Consider the following 17,962-nt stretch of genomic DNA (forward strand, 5'->3'; position numbering starts at 1 on the left):
ACGCCACATTCTCGGAGCAAGACGGCAGCAGCGCCCGGTTCCCACCAAAAGGAACACCTCCATCTTCGTCACCCGGAGGCCCGGGCTCGGGGAAAGTTAGGCGGAGAGAAGTCCGAGCGCAGAGAAATCCGGCGGAGGGCGCTTTAAACGCAACGGGGCGCCGGCTCTCTTCCCTGTCCCTAGGGCGCCGGCCGGGCGGCCCTGGCAGCTCCGCCGCGCCGTCGGACCGCGCCGGAGCCCGGCCCGGGGCTCGAGGGCGGGGTGGGGAGAAGGGGCCGGGGCCCCGGGCGGCCGAGGCGCCCCCTCCTGCGCGCCCGGAGGGAGCGGCCCAGCGCGCCCGCCCGCCCGCTCTTTCTTTTGCGCGTCCCTCCCTCCGCTGCCCCCGCCCTCGCTCCCTATTTGGAGCGGAGACACCCCTGACGTCGGAGCCGCTCGGCTCGCCGCTCCCCCGCACCGCGCGCCCGCCCGGGGCCGCAGACGGCGCGCAGCGCAGCCCAGCCGAGCCTCGCGGGGCCGCCGCCAGCCCTGCCGGCCGTCTCCCCGAGCCTCCCTGGGGGCGCTGCGCTTGCCCCTCGCGGCCCGCAGACAGCTCCGCAGGAACTGGTGGGCGCACCGCGCTCCCCACCGCCGCCGCCGCCGCGCGCGGTAAGTCCCGCCCGAGCCGGCACGAGGGCGCCCGGCTTCCAGAGGCTTCGGCCGCAGGCGCAGCACCGCGCCCCCGGCCCGCCCGGCGGCCCCGGGCACTGTGCAGAGGCGCCAGCGCCGAGCCCGGGAGCCCGGGGGGCTGGGGACGCCGCGGCCGGGGACGTGGGCGCGGCACGGGGTGGCCAGGGAGCAGCCCTGCGCCCGGAGCCGGTCTCCCGACCCGCCGGGGCTTTCTTTTTCTCGGTAGGAGTTGTGCGGCCAAGAGAGAAAGGGAGGGAGATGCGCGGCCGAGAGAAAGCCGGGCGGGTCGAGGGCGGGTCGGGCCGAGCGGGCGCCGGGGCAGCGCCCGGAGCTCGGCTGCGGGGCTCGCGCGTCCCCCCGGCTCTGCCCGGGCCTCGCCGTGCCGCGAGCCTCCCCACTCCGGTACGTTTCTGCCTTTTTGTCTCTCTCTGTGTTTCTGTCTGCCCATCTGTCTGTCTCCGTCTCTCTACTTCCGTTCCTCTCTTTCTCTGCTTCTGTCCCTTTCTTTCTGTTTCTCCCCTCTGCCTGTTTTCAGTTTTCCTGGGTTTGTGCCTCTGCCTTTATGTTTTCTCTCCGCCTGCAACGCTGTGGGTCTCTCTCTCTGTGCCTGTGCGTCTCCCTGGTCCCCCACCCTCAAATTCACACACACACCCCCAACCCCGTGTCGGAGGCACCGGGCCCCCAGTGGGCTTCGCCAGTAGTTGCCTAGACCCGGTATAAGAAGCGAGAGACCCCCCCTACCCGCCGCCACCACCCCACCTTCTGCCTGCCCCCGGGGCCTGGACCGGGTCATCCCCCCGGAATTGAGTCTGGGGCAGAGGAGCCAGCCTTTCCGGGGGCTCAGTTTTCTTAAGAGTTCCACCCCCGCCAGGCCGCCAGGACAACAGGGCCGTGCTGCCGGCCACCTGCCTGCCCTGCGCCCTGGGCGGGGCGATCCTGATGTTTTACAAGCCGCAGTAAAGGGGGCAGCTGGCTGCTTTGGCGAGGCCAGGGGGTGGGGGGCACCCAGGGAGAAGGGCACATTTTCAGGCTTTCCGAGGTCCTTGCCCAGCTGGAGGACAGCAGCCTGTAACTACGGGAACCCCGGGAAAACAGAGGTCAGGGCTGGAGGCCAAAGGCTGGGCGCTGGCGGGTGTAGGGGGGTGGGGAAGCAATTTGTCAACAGGAGCCCCTCACCCTTTGTTACTGTAGAAACCACCAGCCTCCTGAAACTCCTCCAGATGCTGGGGCTGCTTGGGTGTGGTTTGCCTTTAGTTGGGGCCAAAGAAGAGGTGAGGCTGGAGCATTTTGTTGGTGACCCCCGCCCCACCTCCGCCCCTGCAAGCTGGACCTCTTTCTCCAGGGCCTGTGTGCTGGAGGGTGGACCCGGAAGGATGTGCTGTGCATTAGCTGCGGATATAGCTTCATCCGTTTAAAGCGAAATTTCCAACTGAGTTAGCTCCTTCTCCCCACCCCCACCCCCACGGGTCCAGGGATGCTGGTGAAGTCGGCTGTGGGACTTCTGCTGAGCAGATGTGCAGGCCGACCCTGCAGCAGCTCATTAGCATAGATTTGTTTTGGAGACAGTTTTTGGTCTGTGGGCAGGAGGGTCTGGGGGCCAGAGGGCTGTGCTCTGGGTTTGGGTTGGGGGCTGCAGCCAGGGAGGTGGAGCTGCCTGGCAGAGCTGGGCAGGCCCTTTGGGCATGGACTTGGCCCTTCAGGTCTGCCCCTGGACAGTTGGTTCATGCTCTGCCAGCGCTGATGGAAGGAAGGAAGCCACCCTGCGGTGACTGGGGTCATGGAATAACAGTGGCCTTAAGCATCGCTCTGGAGCCAGGCTCCTCTTGAGGGAATCTGCTAAGATGGACTTTCCCAGGCCATGCTTCCCACTTTACAGGGGCAAATGCAAGGCTTAGGGAGGTGAAACGAATGCTCGTTGGCCACTGTAGCCATTGTACCCTCCTGCCTCCAGGCACACAGTGAGTCAGCAGATGAACTTGGGCCTGAACTTGTCCTCGGACCCCAGAGTGGGCCTGCTGAGCCGATGAGGGCTGGGGTCTGACCCTGCCCTGCCCCTCCTGGCTCGACCTTTTCAGTTGCACCATCAAGGAAGTCCCTGCACTCATTCCAAGACCTGCGGTGGTTGCCTCACCCTTGCTGATCCCCAAGCCTAGGGCCGTGGCCACAAACGCCACACCCTCTGCACCCAGCGGCATGTACAGCCTGGCAGCCAGGCCCAGCCTGTTTTCTCCCAGATAGAACCTAGAAGGGGCTGATCTCTGCGGGACCCTGTCCCTTCAGTCAGTGGCCCAAGAATGAGAGTCTGGCAGGCAAGTATGTTCCTAAAACCCTCTCCCAGCCGTCAACACATTTGCCTGAGTTCCCCCTAAATCCAGATTCTTTGAGGCAGATGCACCCCCGGATTTAGGTATTTTCAGGACCCACTGAGGTTCCAGTGGGAGGATGGGGGAGGGGAGGGTGACGGGAGTGGGGTGGAGTGGGAGGCAGAAGGGTGTGGGCAGAGTTCAGGGAGGACGAGTAGCCCTGAGTGACTCCAAGCTAGCAGTCATAGTGACATCTCCTGAGGACATCCTGTGACAGGCGCCCTTTCCTGAAATTTCCACGCACTCTTCAGTGAAATGCTCACAGCCACCCCAGGAGGCAGGTCCCCCTCACTTTGCAGGTGAGGAAACTGAGGCACAAAAGAGTTGTGGCTGAGCTGGGGTTTGAACCGGGGTCTGCCACAGTCGGTTGTGGGAATGGCCGAGACTCAGACCCTTTGTGTGTGCGGAGTTGGGGGGTGCGGTGAGGGGGGAGAAGGGGGAGGAGCACACAGGGAGGTGGGGGCTGGGAGCATCTGGTCGGATCGGTTTGAAAAACAACACCCCACAAATCCCACGTTTGCTGTGGGAATCCAGATGTCACCCAAGCCTCCAGGTAGAAACTTCCATCCTAGTCAGTTGGGCCCCTAAGTGGGAAAGGTTTCCAGAGGAAGTGATGGAAGACAGAAGCTGGAGCTGGGGAGAGGCCTGCCTTCTCCCAAGGGCTTGCCAGCCCTGCCCTCCGCCTCCTTCCACCCCAGGCTGGTTATTGGGAACCGTGGCACCGAAGGCCTGTGTCTGTTTGAGGGGTGGGGAGGGCTCTGGGGGGAGTGGACCAGTGAACCGAGAAAATCCTGGTGTACTTTAGCCTTAAGGATCCCAAATATTCAGATTTACTTTGGGGTTCCCATCGTGGCTCAGCGGTTAACGAACCCGACTAGGATCCATGAGGCTACGGGTTCGATCCCTGGCCTTGCTCAGTGGGTTAAGGATCTGGTGTTGCTGTGAGCTGTGGTATAGGTCACAGACACGGTTTGGATCCTGAGTTGCTGTGGCTGTGGTGTAGGCCGGCAGCTACAGCTCTGATTCGACCCCTAGCCTGGGAACCTCCCTCCATATGCTGCGGGTATGGCCCTAAAAAGCAAAAAAAAAAATTCAGATTTATCCAAAAGAGGAAATGGGGTGGTGTGATTTTATGGCTTGATTCCAGGTACTAGGCCCAGCCAGTGACCCCTGTCAGCAGTGCTGTTATGGGGGGACCCTTCCCTGGGAAGTCAGGGGGCCATACCATATCTCTGGCCTAGCTGGGCCTCAGAATCACGTGGGAGGGGGTACAGATCCCTGGGTCACACCCCAGACCCTGGCAGGGTATCCAGGCCTGGGGCCCAGACATCTGAGTTGTTGGGAAGCATCTCAGGGGAGATGCTAGGGAGGTTCTGGTGGGTGTGAAACCTGGAGAGGACCCCACAAACCCAACCCAGAGGCCTGCATTCTCTCAGCCCCAGCCCGTCCTTCCCCAGCAACCTGCCAAGGGAATAAACCCGAGTTAGTCACTACCTCTTCCCTGTGCAGGAGACACAGCCGTCACTTCAGTTTCCACTGTGCTGGAAGGAGTCAGCCTGTGTCCTCTCCCCTCCCCCAGGGGACTTCTTTCCATGTTGTCAGCAGCCCCACGATGGGTCCGGTGTAGGCACGAGGCCTCTGAGGATCCGGAGGCCTTGGATTTGGGAGTGAAGGTGTGGGGGCGGAGGTGTAAGAAGGCACCCGCCCTGGGCTGAGGACGCCCTCATGGTGGCCTCCTCACAGCCCTGAGGAAGGATCTTGTCATCCTTTTCCTGAGGCTCCAAGGAGCCAGGGGTCGGCCACCGCCACATGCTCGTCTGGTCTGCAGGTGAGTCCCGGGTAGGATTTGAACTCTGCCCATTGGGGCGGCCCAAGCTGCTGACCGTGGCAGTGGCTGAACCCGGAGTGTTGATGGGGCAGGGGTAGGGAGCCCGGGCCTCTTGCCCACTCCAGAAGTTCCTGGGCCAGGTGTGGAATCCCAGCCACAGCAGCGACCAGAGCAGCTGCAGTGACAATGCAGGGTCCTTAACCCACTGAGCCACAAGCGAACTCCAGATCTTGGCTTTGGTAAACACTGATCGTATAAGCTTGAGCAAACCTCTTAACCTTCCTGTGCCTCAGTGTCTTCCTCAATGAAAGGGGGAAACACGGTAAGTATCTCCTGGGATCGCTGTAAGCTGCACAGATGAATATATAAAAGAGTGCTAGAATAGGCCTCGCCCACAGTTAGAAGCAGCTCTGACTACTGGAAGGCAGGGAGCAGTGTGCTGGGCTGAGACCCACAAGCCTGAGAACCTCCTGGCCTTGCCCTTGGAGTTCCCGCAAATCGGAGCTCTCTCCTCTCCCCTAACCGCATGCCCGAGTTTAACTGGAACTGAGCACCCCCCCTCCCCCACCCCCTCCAGCTGTCTGACTGTATCCGTCTGCCCCAAACAACTGGTTCCTCTTAACCCGCCTCCCTCAACCTCCCCTCCAGGCTCTGAAGTCCTGCGTGAGCCCCAGGTCCCCCTGTCCTCTCCTTCGCTACCCTCTCCACCCTCCTAGAAGGTGCTTGATCACAAGTGTCCAACTGCAGGGAACTGCATGGTCCCGGGGAAGGGCATTGTGGCCTGACTTGCTGGGGACCTGGGGACAGCCCCTCTGCAAAACAAGGGGATCGGCTTGGGGAATGTCCTTCCTACTCTGGCATTCTGGGAGTCCCATGACTTGCTGTGTGACCTTTGGGGAGGAAGGGGTGAGAACCTTAGCGAGACTCTCAAGTCTCAGGAAGGAAGATCCGACTCTTGTATCAAAAAAAAAAAAAAAAGGGATCAGGGGAGTTGCCGTTGTGGCGCAGCGGAAACGAATCTGACTAGGAACCATGAGGTTGTGGGTTCCATCCCTGGCCTTGCTCAGTGGGTTAAGGATCCAGCGTTGCCATGAGCTGTGGTGTAGGTCACAGATGCGACTTGGATCTGGCATTGCTGTGGCTGAGGTGTAGGCTGGCAATGTAGCTCCAATTAGACCCCTAGCCTGGGAACCTCCATATGCCCCGGGGGTGCAGCCCTGAAAAGACAAAAAAAAAAAAAAAAAAAAGATCAACTGAGCTGCTGCTTGAAAAAACAAAAGCCAAGCCAACAAAATAAAACGTGCTAGCAAAGAGCCAACCCCAGTTTGAAGTGGGGGCAGGGGATGTTCTTGGGGGCTGGGCTGGAGGGTGGGAAGCAGAGACCAGCCTGGCGTCCTCCCTGCGTCCTTGCTCCCGCACCTGACTTTGGTTCTGATGCCTGCCCACCCTTTCCAAGATCCCCCGGGGGGAGGAGAACTGGCCTGAGTTCAGGGTGCCTGCTGGGTGCTCGCGCTGCATCCTCCTGGTCGTTCTCAAGGGAAAGGCTCTGCTCCCCATTTTAGGGCTGAGGGAGGCGGGTACTTCCGGAGGTCACACAGCTCCTGGGTGGGAGGCTGGAATTTGAACTTTGGAGGCTCCAGGGGCCACACTTCTGCTGGAGCTCAGGGCTACTGGCCTGGGGAAGCTGGGTGTGACCCATCCCCTCCTCTGGAGTCCCCTGGCCAGGAGTGGGGGAGAAGCTGGGCCTGGTGGGTTGAGTTATAGCACCGCCTCTTCGGGCCCAGCTGACCTTCAGCCGTACCCTGTCGAGGGGGGTAGATAGGCGGGTGGCCTTCTGCCTCCATTGATGACATTTCTCTTCAAGCTCTGCTATAATCCGACCCATAATAAGCAGCTCTCACCCTTCAGGCCAGTGACGCCCCTGAAACACCATGATCACATCTTCCACTAAACCGTCTTATTAATTAACCACAGCCCCCGTCTCAGCTCTGCCCCCCCTTAGCCTGGTCCAGGCTTACAGCCTCAGTCCTAACCTCTCCTAATCCCAATCCCAGGACAGCCCCATGATCCCTGTGCTTTCATTACAACCCCGGGCTCAACACCGAGTCCTAAGGAAACCTAACATCACTCTGTGCTCCAGTCACCTTTCTGGGGAATCCTGGTGGGCTCAGGTCTAGGACAAAAGTCCCTGGACCTCTCTGAGGCCTGTAGGGGGCCAGGCTAGCCTGGGGAGGCCCAGGGAGCTCTGGCTTTAGATGGGCCTCTGCCGGTGTGCTCTGGTCCAACCCTGACACCCAGGCTGATCCCCTTGGGACCGAAGAGGACCCAGGAGGTGAGGAGGCCTGCCGGATGCGAAGCGTGTTGAAAAATTAGGTTGCTGGTTAGGAACAAGTCCGTTCTATTTTCTTAGGATGTGGTTGAACTGAAAACATGGGCTTTGCTGTCGATCTTGTGAGTGAGACCGGAAACGTGTGGGTGAGAGCCTGGGTCAGGACACAGACTCCCTGGGGACGGGCCGACTGTCTGGACTCACCTCCCACTGCTCTCCCCGCCTCACCCCTCCCCGTTGGGCTGGGAGCAGGGGTCACCCAGGCATTGGGATCCAGTGGGATGAGACTTGTCTCTGCTTCTGGAGACGTCCCGCAGGGAGAAGGGGCAGGACCTGGGCAGAACTTGCCCGGTGGAGAGAGGGGAGCGCTATGGGAGTGGTCGCAGGTAGCCTACAGGGTTGAGCAAGATGCGCCCAACTCCTCCCCCTTCCCAATGCTGCCAAGCACCTGCCGCCTGCTGGGCTGAGGGTGGGATTGTTCTGAATGGCATGTCTGCCCCTGAGCCAGCCTGACTAGCACTCTGGCCTCAGTGGAGCCAGAGGGGCCATCCTTGGCCCTTCCTCCCAATTCGGCCCCACCTGGTCCCTCTGGGGGCTGTTCCCAGACACAGAATCCCAGGCTGACCAAGCTGGACCAGTTTTCAAGCCTGGCCTGCATATCAGAACCACAGTGGAAGCTTGTCAAAAACAAACAGCCCCCCCCCCCCAAAGGCAGAATCCCACCCCCACACTAGAAAGTTCACTCCACAAATCCCCAGGGAATTCCCACGCTCTACCAAGTTTGGGAACCACTGTCCAGAGCACCTCACTCATTTTACAGGTCAGGGGACACGGAGGCCAGAGCATCCAGGGTCCCACAGCATGTGTGGATTCCTGACTCCTGGTCCAGTGCGTTTTCCCCGAAGTCCCTCCCCCAGAGGACCCTCTTGTGAGCATTGCCCTCCTTTCAGAATCTCTTTGAAGCCTCCCTCCTCCACACTTTCTGCAGTGGCCAAGTGGGTCCTACAGAAGATGAGGCTGGGGGGCATTGGGAAGAGCCCCTCGGAGCCAATCCTTGACACACACTCTGCCCTGCAGCGCCATCTACTGGCAGATTCTGGTATTGCCTCAGTGCCTTGCTCTATTCGATTCACAGAGGCTCAAGCCCTTGGCTTGGCTTGCCTCCTCGACTCAGGTTAGGACAGAGCTGGAGACAATGATGTGTGTGGCGTCTCAGGGCCTGGGGCTCTGTTGGGGCATCCAAAAGAAACATACAGTCTACTTCAGGGTTAATTGTTTTCACCTGAGCTTCAGCCAGCCAAGAGGGCACAAGAATTCACAGTGACACGGGGATGGAAGTGAGCTTTCCTGGTGCTAGAATACTGACAGCTATGACAGCACGTCCGGGAGACATCCTGGCTGCCCAGCCCCGCGAGGACCCGCGCTGCCCAGAGCATCCACAGCATCCCAGTGAGGAGGGAGCTCATGATTGTTCACCTCTGGACGGGTCTGGAAACCCTGTCTGGTTCGGGACTTGCGGCAATCCATGACCACACTCAGCAGCACCATCCCCCTTTATAATGTTTATTTTTTGCTTTTTTCTTTCCTAGGCCGCCCCTGTGGCATAAGGAAGTTCCCAGGCCGGGGGGCAAATTGGTGCTGCCGCCGCTGGCCTACACCACAGCCACAGCAATGCGGGATCCGAGCTGCACCCTGCAACCACAGCTTGTGGCAAAGCCAGATCCTTAACCCACTGAGCGAGGCCAGGGATCGAACCTGCATCCTCACGGACACTATGTTGGATTCTTATCCCACTGAGCCACATCAGGAACTCCCCTCCCCCTTTTAGATGCAGAAACTGAGGCACAGATGTCATAAGCAACTTGCTCAGAGCCACGTAGTAAGTTACAAAAATGATGGACCCGAATGGAGTGTGTGTTATCTGCTAGCCTCTCTGTTGAGGGCTTTTCATGAAATACCTTAGGTGATCTCCCTCATAGCCATCCGGTGCCCGTACTATTAGCAGCCCCATTTTTGAGGTCCATACAGGAGAAATAACTTGTCCAAGGCTGTGCTTGACTAGTAAACGATAGAGGTCGGATTTGAACCCAGGCGGTCAAGTGTCAGAGCCTGGGCTTGTACCACCACCGCCCCCCACCCCTCTGCCCAGACTTCCTGGCCCTGCCGGCCTCACCTGCAGTCTGTCCTCAGTTCCAGGGCTCCCAAGGCCACGGGCATGATGCTTCGGGTCCTGCTGGGGGCTGTCCTCCCCGCCATGCTGCTGGCCGCTCCGCCGCCCATCAACAAGCTGGCCCTGTTCCCGGATAAGAGTGCCTGGTGCGAGGCCAAGAACATCACCCAGATCGTGGGCCACAGCGGCTGTGAGGCCAAGTCCATCCAGAACAGGTGGGGTCCCAGGGGGGTGGGTGGCGGGGATGAGGACGTGGGTCCAGGAGGGAGGACAGAGGACAGGGCTGCCCGTCCCTGCCTCCACCGCGGTGACACGGACACAGTGGCCTCTCCTCCCACAGGGCATGCCTGGGACAGTGCTTCAGCTACAGCGTCCCCAATACTTTCCCGCAGTCCACAGAGTCCCTGGTGCACTGTGACTCCTGCATGCCAGCCCAGTCCATGTGGGAGATCGTGAGTACCGCCCCCCGCTTGTGCCCGGCCCTGGCCCCAAGTGCTTTGAGAGGTCCCGCTGTGGGTAGGGTTCAAGGCTTGTGCTTGGGGAAACAGACACGGTCCTCGCCGCTTGATAGCTCAAGACTCCAACGGATTTGATGGCTCAAGTCTGACTCCAACACGTACGGGACAAGAGCTCTTTCTGAAGTTCTGTTCTGATGTTGGTCACATGTTGAGATCAATAGGTGGCTTCCCATTGTTATAGGATGAGACCAACATCTTTGTCATGCCCCACGAGGCCGGGTCTGGCTCACCAGTCTTTCTGGCTTCATCTTGCTTCTCTCTCCTAGCTGCTTTCCTAGCTTGACATTCGACACCAACCCACTTCCTTTCAGCCTCTCCTACCTAAGCGGCTTGCTACCACCCCAGGGCCTTTGCACATGCTCTTTTCCCTGTTTGGAATATCTTTCTCCTCCTCCCCAGCTAATTAACTTCTGGTGGCTCCTCTGCTCTTGGCTCAGGCATCATTTTCTCAGAGCCCCTTTCCTGATTCCCCCAAGCACCAGGTGGCCTCTGCTTTGAGCATCTGCCACGTGCACAGTTTTTCATCTGCATTTGGGTGATTTTGACTAGTCTGCTTCCCCTCCTGGACTCTTGAAGGCCTGTGCCTGTCCTTGTGTTCCCAGAGCTGGCATGGAGAGGGTGCTCCATGGAAAGAGGGAGGGAGAGCCCAGGAGGAAGGAAAGAAGGAGGGAGGCTCGTGACACTCGGGAAGGAGCATCCACTCTGAGGGCTCATCCTGGCCGCGTCAGCTGGGCAGGGGGGTGGGGGGGGGGGTGTTGGAGGGGCTTGTTGAGGAAGCGATGTCTGGGCTCAGCTGCAGAGGTTGAGAAGAAGTTAAGTGGGTAAAATCTGGGGCCGGGAGAGGCTGGGCTAGGCAAGGACCTCCCGGGCCGAGGGAACAGCATGTGCAAAGTCTCAGGCAGATCAGGCAGCCCAGAGGTGGTGAGATGGGCGCGAGTTCAGGGGTGGAGGGGTGGAGTTGGAGTTTTTCTGCCAGTGCAGTGGGACCCCTGGGGTGGGGAGGGGGGAATTTCAGGCAGGGGCTGGCCACGCTGGGCTTCCCCTCAAGGTGCGCCCTGGGTGCCGTGGGGATGCAGAGGGAGGGGGCTCCTGCAGGACTCGCCCTGCTCCCCCTGGGCCCACAGAACTAACTGGGGTGTCCCCAGTGGGCAGGCTTCTGGGGATCTCTGGGTTTCTTGGTCTCATGAGGCGTGTGTCTGCCGCAGGCCCTTGGGAACATCTCTGCCCTTCTCTGCTGCCCTCCCCAGGTGACCTTGGAGTGCCCTGGCCACGAGGAGGTGCCCAGGGTGGACAAGCTGGTGGAAAAGATCTTGCACTGCAGCTGCCAGGCCTGCGGCAAGGAGCCCAGTCACGAGGGGCTGAGCGTCTACGTGCAGGGCGAGGACACGCAGGGCTCCCCGCCCGGCCTCCACCCCCACCCCCACCCCGGGCAGACCCCCGAGCCCGAGGACCCCCCTGGGGCCCCCCACACCGAGGAAGAGGGGGCTGAGGACTGAGGCCCTCTGCTCTTCCTCCCCTCTCGTTCCCTGTGGCATGCTGGGTCTCGTCCTCCCGGGGAAGGGTTGGGGGAGAGGCCGAAGCCCCCCTTTGGCACTGGATGGACTTGGCTTCAGACTTGGACTTGGAATGCTTCCCGGTTGCCATGGAGATCTGAAGTGGGAGGGGGGCCTGGCACCAAGCTGCACAATTTAATATATTCCAGAGTGGGGGGAAGAAGCAGAGGTCTTCAGGGTTCTTTTGCGTGGGGGGGTGGGTCTCTTCCTTTCTGCCTCCTAGAGATGTGCCCTGGGGAGGGGGTGGAAGTTGGCTAAGCTGCTGCGTTGGGAGGAGGCTGTCCAAGATGGCAGGAGCCAGGCCAAGGCCCGCACGGCCCCTGGTGGGGCCGGACCCTGGGGGTGCAGATGGTGGCCCTGGGCCCTGAGCTGAGGGCAGGCACCTTGCCAGCCGCAACCCGGAGGGCAGACTCAGAAGACCATTGGCAGAAGCAGGAAGCTCTAGCCCCACAGGCCTTCCACCCCGTTCCCCCTCCCCGGGGCAGCTTCTTCTGGTGGCGCTGAGGTGGCCCTCCCTCCGTGGCATGGTTGGGAGTCAGGCCTGGGCAGGACCCTGCTGACTCATGGCCCTGGAGCTGGGAGCCAGGCCGCCTGGCTTCCTTGTCTTTCCAGGGGGCAGAGGAGGTGAGGGAGGAGGAGTCCTGCTGGGCCGGCGGGAGGCGGTGACCCCCTGGACCAGACGCGCGTCCCTCCTTGCCCTCTCTCGGATCTTTGTCTCCCGCTGCCCCCCCACGTCCCGCGCCCCTCCAAGCTGACGGAGCCGGCCTCACCCCCTTGGGAAGCTCTTTCTGAATATCTAACGGTGGGGAGAGGTCTCCCTGACCCAGAGGTTCCCAGGAGGGACCGGCTGGGAAGGACCCTGGCTGAGCCCCAAGAAACGAGGAAGAGGAGGGGCGCGGGCTCGTGGGTCGGCTCTCCAGCTGCCCCGTACCCACCTCCCTCCTCCCAGCTGCACTTTAGCCCCAGAGGGAGTGCGGGGCCCTGGGGTTGGGCGAGCGGGCAGGGAAGAATGCCCTCCAGGACCCACAGCCGCCTGCGTCTGCCCTCTGTCCCCAGGGCTGCTGCCAGTCCCTCCTGCCCCCCAGGCCGAGGGGTGCCCACCCTCACGGCTGTTCTGACAAGAGCTTCTGGAGCTTGTAACCAGTAGATTGTCTCACCCCCAAACCCTCAGTTTTCTCATGAATAAATTCGTTCAACGCCTGTGTCCTCCTCACTGGCTGGTTCAGCTGGGCTCCCCGAGGGGACGGAGTCGGCTGCACATCGAGCCCTGAGCAGACCCACTGGCAGCGGCGCCGCTCACAGCCGCTCCCTGCATCCCAGTGGCCTGCACTTCCCTGCCCTGTTGTGCCCCCCACACCCCCCTGTTCCCACCTCCTAATTTGGGCGTCTATGTCTGGTCTCCAATACACCTGTGGCTGGGCCTCCAGAACCCCTTTTCTGACGTTGGCCCTTGGCCCCTCGGGCTTGCCTCTTCACCCTCCCAGTGACCCAGCATTAGCCCTTCCCTGTACCCCAGCCTGGCTTGGCTTCTGGAGAAGGGGCAGCAGACCCGAGCAGTGGTCACAAGTCGATATACGAGGTGGGGTGCTGTGCCGAGTAGTTGACATAAAATTAACTTAATCCCTGCCACCACCCCGCGATGCAGACACTGCCCTCGTTTTACGGAGGAGGCATCTGAGGTACAGAAGGATTGAGTAACTTCCCCGGGGGGGAGAAATGTCTCCAATAGGTCTTGTGCCCAGTTGAGAAATAGCTCCAATAGGACTTGCACGCAGCCATCTGGTTGAATCACTCTTCTCGGTATAAGCTTCGTAATTGACATTTGTTGGTCACCTACCACATGCCAGGCTGAGCGGTGGACAACGCTGTAGTGCTTCAGCGGAGCTTGGAGTCCCCCAGATTCTCCATCGAGACTGGGCTGGTGGTGTGGGTAAACGCTATGATTTCTTCATTGCAGGTGTTGCTATACCCACCAATACCAGGCAGTTTATATATGTTATTTCTAATCCATGGAGGATGTTCGTTTTGTAAATACGAGAGCATTTGTGGGCGATTCGCCCAAGCTGGGAAGCAGCAGCGCCCGGATTCCAATCTAGCGCCCTCTAGCAATAACATGTTGTACTACACACGATTTCCTTTGGATACCAAGCCTTCCTTCCCTTCATGGCTGCTTTGCACCGTTGTGTAGGTTGTGTACTGCCCCACTACAGAATGGTGCTTCTTGCAGTTGTGCAGGACACAACTATCTCGAGTGGCCCTGTGTCCCCTGACATGGAATTGGGTTGGAGAGAAGTATAAATTTCCTTCACGCAGACCTCAGTGACCTCTCAGGCAGAGACAAGCCCTGGCTACTATGTGTCATTCTATATATATTCTATATATGTGTCATTCTACACAGCTGGAGGTGGGCACAAACTGGAGGGTGCAGAGAAAGTACTGCGGGGCTTCCGAGGACTCAGAGACCAGGTCTAAGTGAAGGACTTCCTGGGGGCAGTGTCCTTGGGATTGGGCTTCAGAGATTATCTTTGCAGGATGAGCCTTGGTCAGGAGCTGCCTCCATCCTATGTATGTAAAAAGGTGAGGTATAAATTCATAGATACATAAATTAATAAGAAACTGGTTGGAAAGGAGGCAGGAAGGTGGATGGGCCTGGCTGGCGCTAGGCCTGGAATGCTAGCCAGAGTTCAGACTTCACACTCTTTGCAGTAAGGGCCGTGGAGGTGTCTGCACAGAACGGGGTTTAAGCTAAAAGAAATGAGGTCTCCTGCGAGGAGGTGGAGGGGAAGGCTGGAGATCTGCCAGAGGCTGCAGTAGTCCCAGCAGGAGGGGCTGGAGGCAGGAATCGGGTAGGGATTTTGGAGGGCTAGGGGGTGGGGCCTTGGTAGAGAGGCAGGGTCACATAGGAGAGGCCCTGCTGATTGGATTTGGGAGCAGGAATGGGAAGAGCCAGGTTTGCTGGAGCAGAAAAGCATCGCTAGCTGGGCCAGCCTGCCAATGGGAGTGAGATGTGGAATAGTAATGGCCAGTTTTTCTTTTCCCAATCTCCAACTGAATGATCAAGACAGACCAGAAAAAAAGCGCAAGCTCCCTACACCATTCTCCCTCAATTCTCGAAAGGGCAGAAAGATTTAAAATCTTTACGAGGGAGGAGTTCCCGTCAGGGCGCAGCGGCTAGGAACCATGAAGTTGCGAGTTTGATCCCTGGCTTCGCTCAGTGGGTTAAGGATCTGGCGTTGCCGTGAACTGTGGTGTAGGTCGCAAACGTGGCTAGGATCCTGCGCTGCTGTGGCTGTGGTGTAGGCTGGCGGCTACAGCTCCGATTAGACCCCTACCCTGGGAACCTCCATATGCTGCGGATGCGGCCCTGAAAAGACAAAAAAGACCAAAAAAAAAAAAAAATCTTTACAAGGGAAAACCTCTGTCTATGCTGGCCCCTCTCTGTATCATACCCACCTCACTCCCAGGGTCGTCGAGAGCTTTGCACGAATCAGTGTACATGCAGAGCTTGAAACGGTGCCTGGCAGGACCCCAGTGAACATCAGCTGTTATAATAATATGTATATTTTTTGCCTACACCTGCAGCATGTGAAAGTTCCCAGGCCAGGTATTGAACCTGTGCCACAGCACTGGATCCTTAACTGCTAGGTCATCAGGGAACTCCTATAATAATCATTATTGAGAATGGGTGATCAGCTCACAACCACTGGTGGTTGGGCTAATAGTTTTTTGTTCATTCATTCATTGAACATATATTTATTGGCAGCCTAATATTTGCTGAGGATACAGCAGTGAACAAAACTAACCAATCCCTTTTCTCAGTTAACCAGTGGGCTAATGCCTCCTGTGAGAGAAGCTCTGGGCAAGCTTCACAACCTCCATCTGTATCATTTAGACCTCTCCTTGAGCCCCTCTGTACTGGCGGACATGGATGTCTAGGACAGAGGACTTCCTAAGACTCAGCTGTCCTATTGCCTCACAAGACTTCTCCTCTCGGGAGAGAGCACCCCATGGCCAGAAAAACTCGGAGCATCCTTGAAGATCCGTCTCTGCCCCGTAATGTTAAGGACATCTGAAACCATATTATTCTATGACTGAAATGACAAACAGGTGCACCCGCAGAACTTCTAAAATGCAAGATAATAACTGTGGCCACAAGGTGGCACCACCACCCAGACCCAATCTTGAAAAATTATTATTTTTTAATTATAGCAAAGTACAGCTCATAATATAATAGGCATCTGTGAATCTATCACCCAGGATGAACAAATGCCAGCACTTTTGGTCATATTTTCTTTAGACCTTTTCTAAAAGTAAAGGAATCAGCAGATCTTGTTGTGGCTCAGCATGTTAAGAATCTGACTAATATCCATGAGGATGCAGGTTTAATCTCTGGCCTCGCTCAGTGGGTTAAGGATCCAGCGTTGTAGGTTGCAGATGCAGCTCAGATCCCCTGTTTCTGTGGCTGCAGTGTAGGCCGGTGGCTGCAGCTCCAATTCAACCCTTAGCCTGGTAACTTCCATATGCTGCTGGTGTGGCAGTAAAAATAATAAATAAATAAATAAATATAAAGGAATCAAACTGAAAAAAGCTAGAGCAGAAGGACAAATATTCTATTCCACAACACACTACTTATTTTCACAAAGCTAAAATTTATCAGGCAGCTCCTTGTACAAAATGGCTTAATTACTCACCCTGTATGTATCTCCACTACCCCAGTATCATAGCGGCAGAGAAATGAAAGGCTTTTCCCAGCTCACAGGGCAAGTTGCAGGATCAGGGTTAAGAACCTGGGTCACTGGGCTCCAAAGTGCATTCTACGCAGTCCTTCTCAGCTTTGTTGTTGCTTGTGTCAGGAATCCCTGGGCTAAGGGAGGTACCGCAGAACTGAGTGCATTCCTGTTGTACAGATGGGAACACTGAGGCCAACAGCCAGCACTGACACAGCAGTGTAAAGTTTTCAGATTACCTCTGTGCTCTTTCATGCTCTCAGCAACCCTGGAAGGTGGGCGCTGTTTCATTCTACTGATTACGGCAGAGGAGAAAGCTGCAGCCCCAGGAGGTGGAGCTGCGGGCCCTAAGTCCACAGAGCTCCTTTGCAGCGGAGCCGGGATCCCATGTCTGGTCTTTCTGGGCCTTGGCCCGGTGCTCGGTATCCTGTTCCTTGAGGCACCACAGAAGTTGTCACAGTGGTGCAGGTGGCATTGAAAGGAGGCCAGGCCTCCTTCTCCCGCTGCATAGACTCATCTGCAGGCAAGGCTGGGACTCTGCACCACACAGCAGCTTAGTGGGGGTGTGGTGGGGGGTGCAGGGTCGTGAGGTTTCTCTGCTTTGGGCTTTGGGCAGACCCGAGTTTCAGTTCCACTTGATCACTTGCTGCTGGTGACCTTGGGTGAGGCCCTGGCCTCTCGAGCCCCAGTTTAACAACTACCTCTTAGCATTATTGTATCAGTAGGAATAATATAATAAAGCCCCTGGAGTATAGCAGGAAATGTAACTATGGGTGGTATTATTTTTCTGTTACTGTGGAGGGAAAAAGACCCCGTCCCACCTATTTATTCATTTATTTATGCTTTTTAGGGGCTGCACCCAAGACATATGGAGATTCCCAGGCTGAAGGTAGAATCAGAGCTACAGCTGCTGGCCTACATCAGGCCACAGCAATGCAGGATCTGAGCCACAACTCACAGCAATGCCAGACCCTTAACCCACTGATAGAGGTCAGGGATCGAACTGGCAACCTCACGGTTCCTAGTCGGATTCATTTCCGCCGCGCCACAACAGGAACTCCACCCTGTCCCACTCTAGATTCCCTTTGCATTCTTCCTCATTTCCCTTTTTTCTACAGCAATATCACTCTACTTTATTATGCTTATTAATATGCATCTCCTTCAGTAGACTGTACACTCAGCAAAGGTGGATATTGGTTTTGGTTACTTACACCGTAGTGTCTGGATTGGGCAGAACAGTGCCTGACGCCTAGTAGGGGCTAAATAGGAATGTCTGTTGAATCCACCTTAGCAACCTGGGAAGAGTCAGGCAGAGGCTTTTCTGGGGTGGGGGGTGGGGTGGGCGGTGGGCCACGCCTGGACCGTTTACTCCATCCCACCTGGCCGGGGGGTGTCCCAGTCTGTCCACTGGGAGTGCCAGCAGCTGGGGGACTTCACCCCGAGAGCCTGGTGCTGTTAGGGATCCCATGGTTTCTGCTCAGAAAGACCGTGAGAAGGAGATAGCCGTCTGTTTAAACTAAAGGTCTGCAGCAAGTATTATGTAGGTTATTCTATATTATATATGTGTACATATGCATAATATTGTATATATGTACATATATATCAAGCAATCTGCCCAGTATCTCCCAGCAGGCTCCTGGTAGCGCAGTAACCCCGCTGCGGTGGGCAGCCGCTCACTGGGGAGCAGTCTTGGATGAGGCCACAGCCCCCTCCTCTGAGTTCCTCCTGCGCCACGTGTGGGTTGGGAGGGGTATGCGGAGGGCGGAGGGGTGGCTGCTACAGAAGGGAGGCGACCTGGCACAGCCGGG

The 17,962-nt window shown here is 57.8% G+C and overlaps 1 protein-coding gene across 1 annotated transcript; it reads left to right on the plus strand.

The window, feature by feature from the left end:
• Positions 1–488: 488 nt before the first annotated feature.
• Positions 489–12,627, plus strand: NBL1 (NBL1, DAN family BMP antagonist). The gene is made up of 4 exons (XM_047792213.1): positions 489–645; positions 9,377–9,571; positions 9,697–9,808; positions 11,122–12,627. The coding sequence occupies exons 2-4, from the start codon at positions 9,402–9,404 to the stop codon at positions 11,368–11,370; spliced, it is 531 nt and encodes a 176-aa protein (XP_047648169.1). The 5' UTR covers positions 489–645; positions 9,377–9,401; the 3' UTR covers positions 11,371–12,627.
• The last annotated feature ends 5,335 nt before the right edge of the window (positions 12,628–17,962 follow it).

This window comes from Phacochoerus africanus, chromosome 8 (assembly GCF_016906955.1).
Source record: "Phacochoerus africanus isolate WHEZ1 chromosome 8, ROS_Pafr_v1, whole genome shotgun sequence".
Lineage (NCBI taxonomy): Eukaryota > Metazoa > Chordata > Mammalia > Artiodactyla > Suidae > Phacochoerus > Phacochoerus africanus.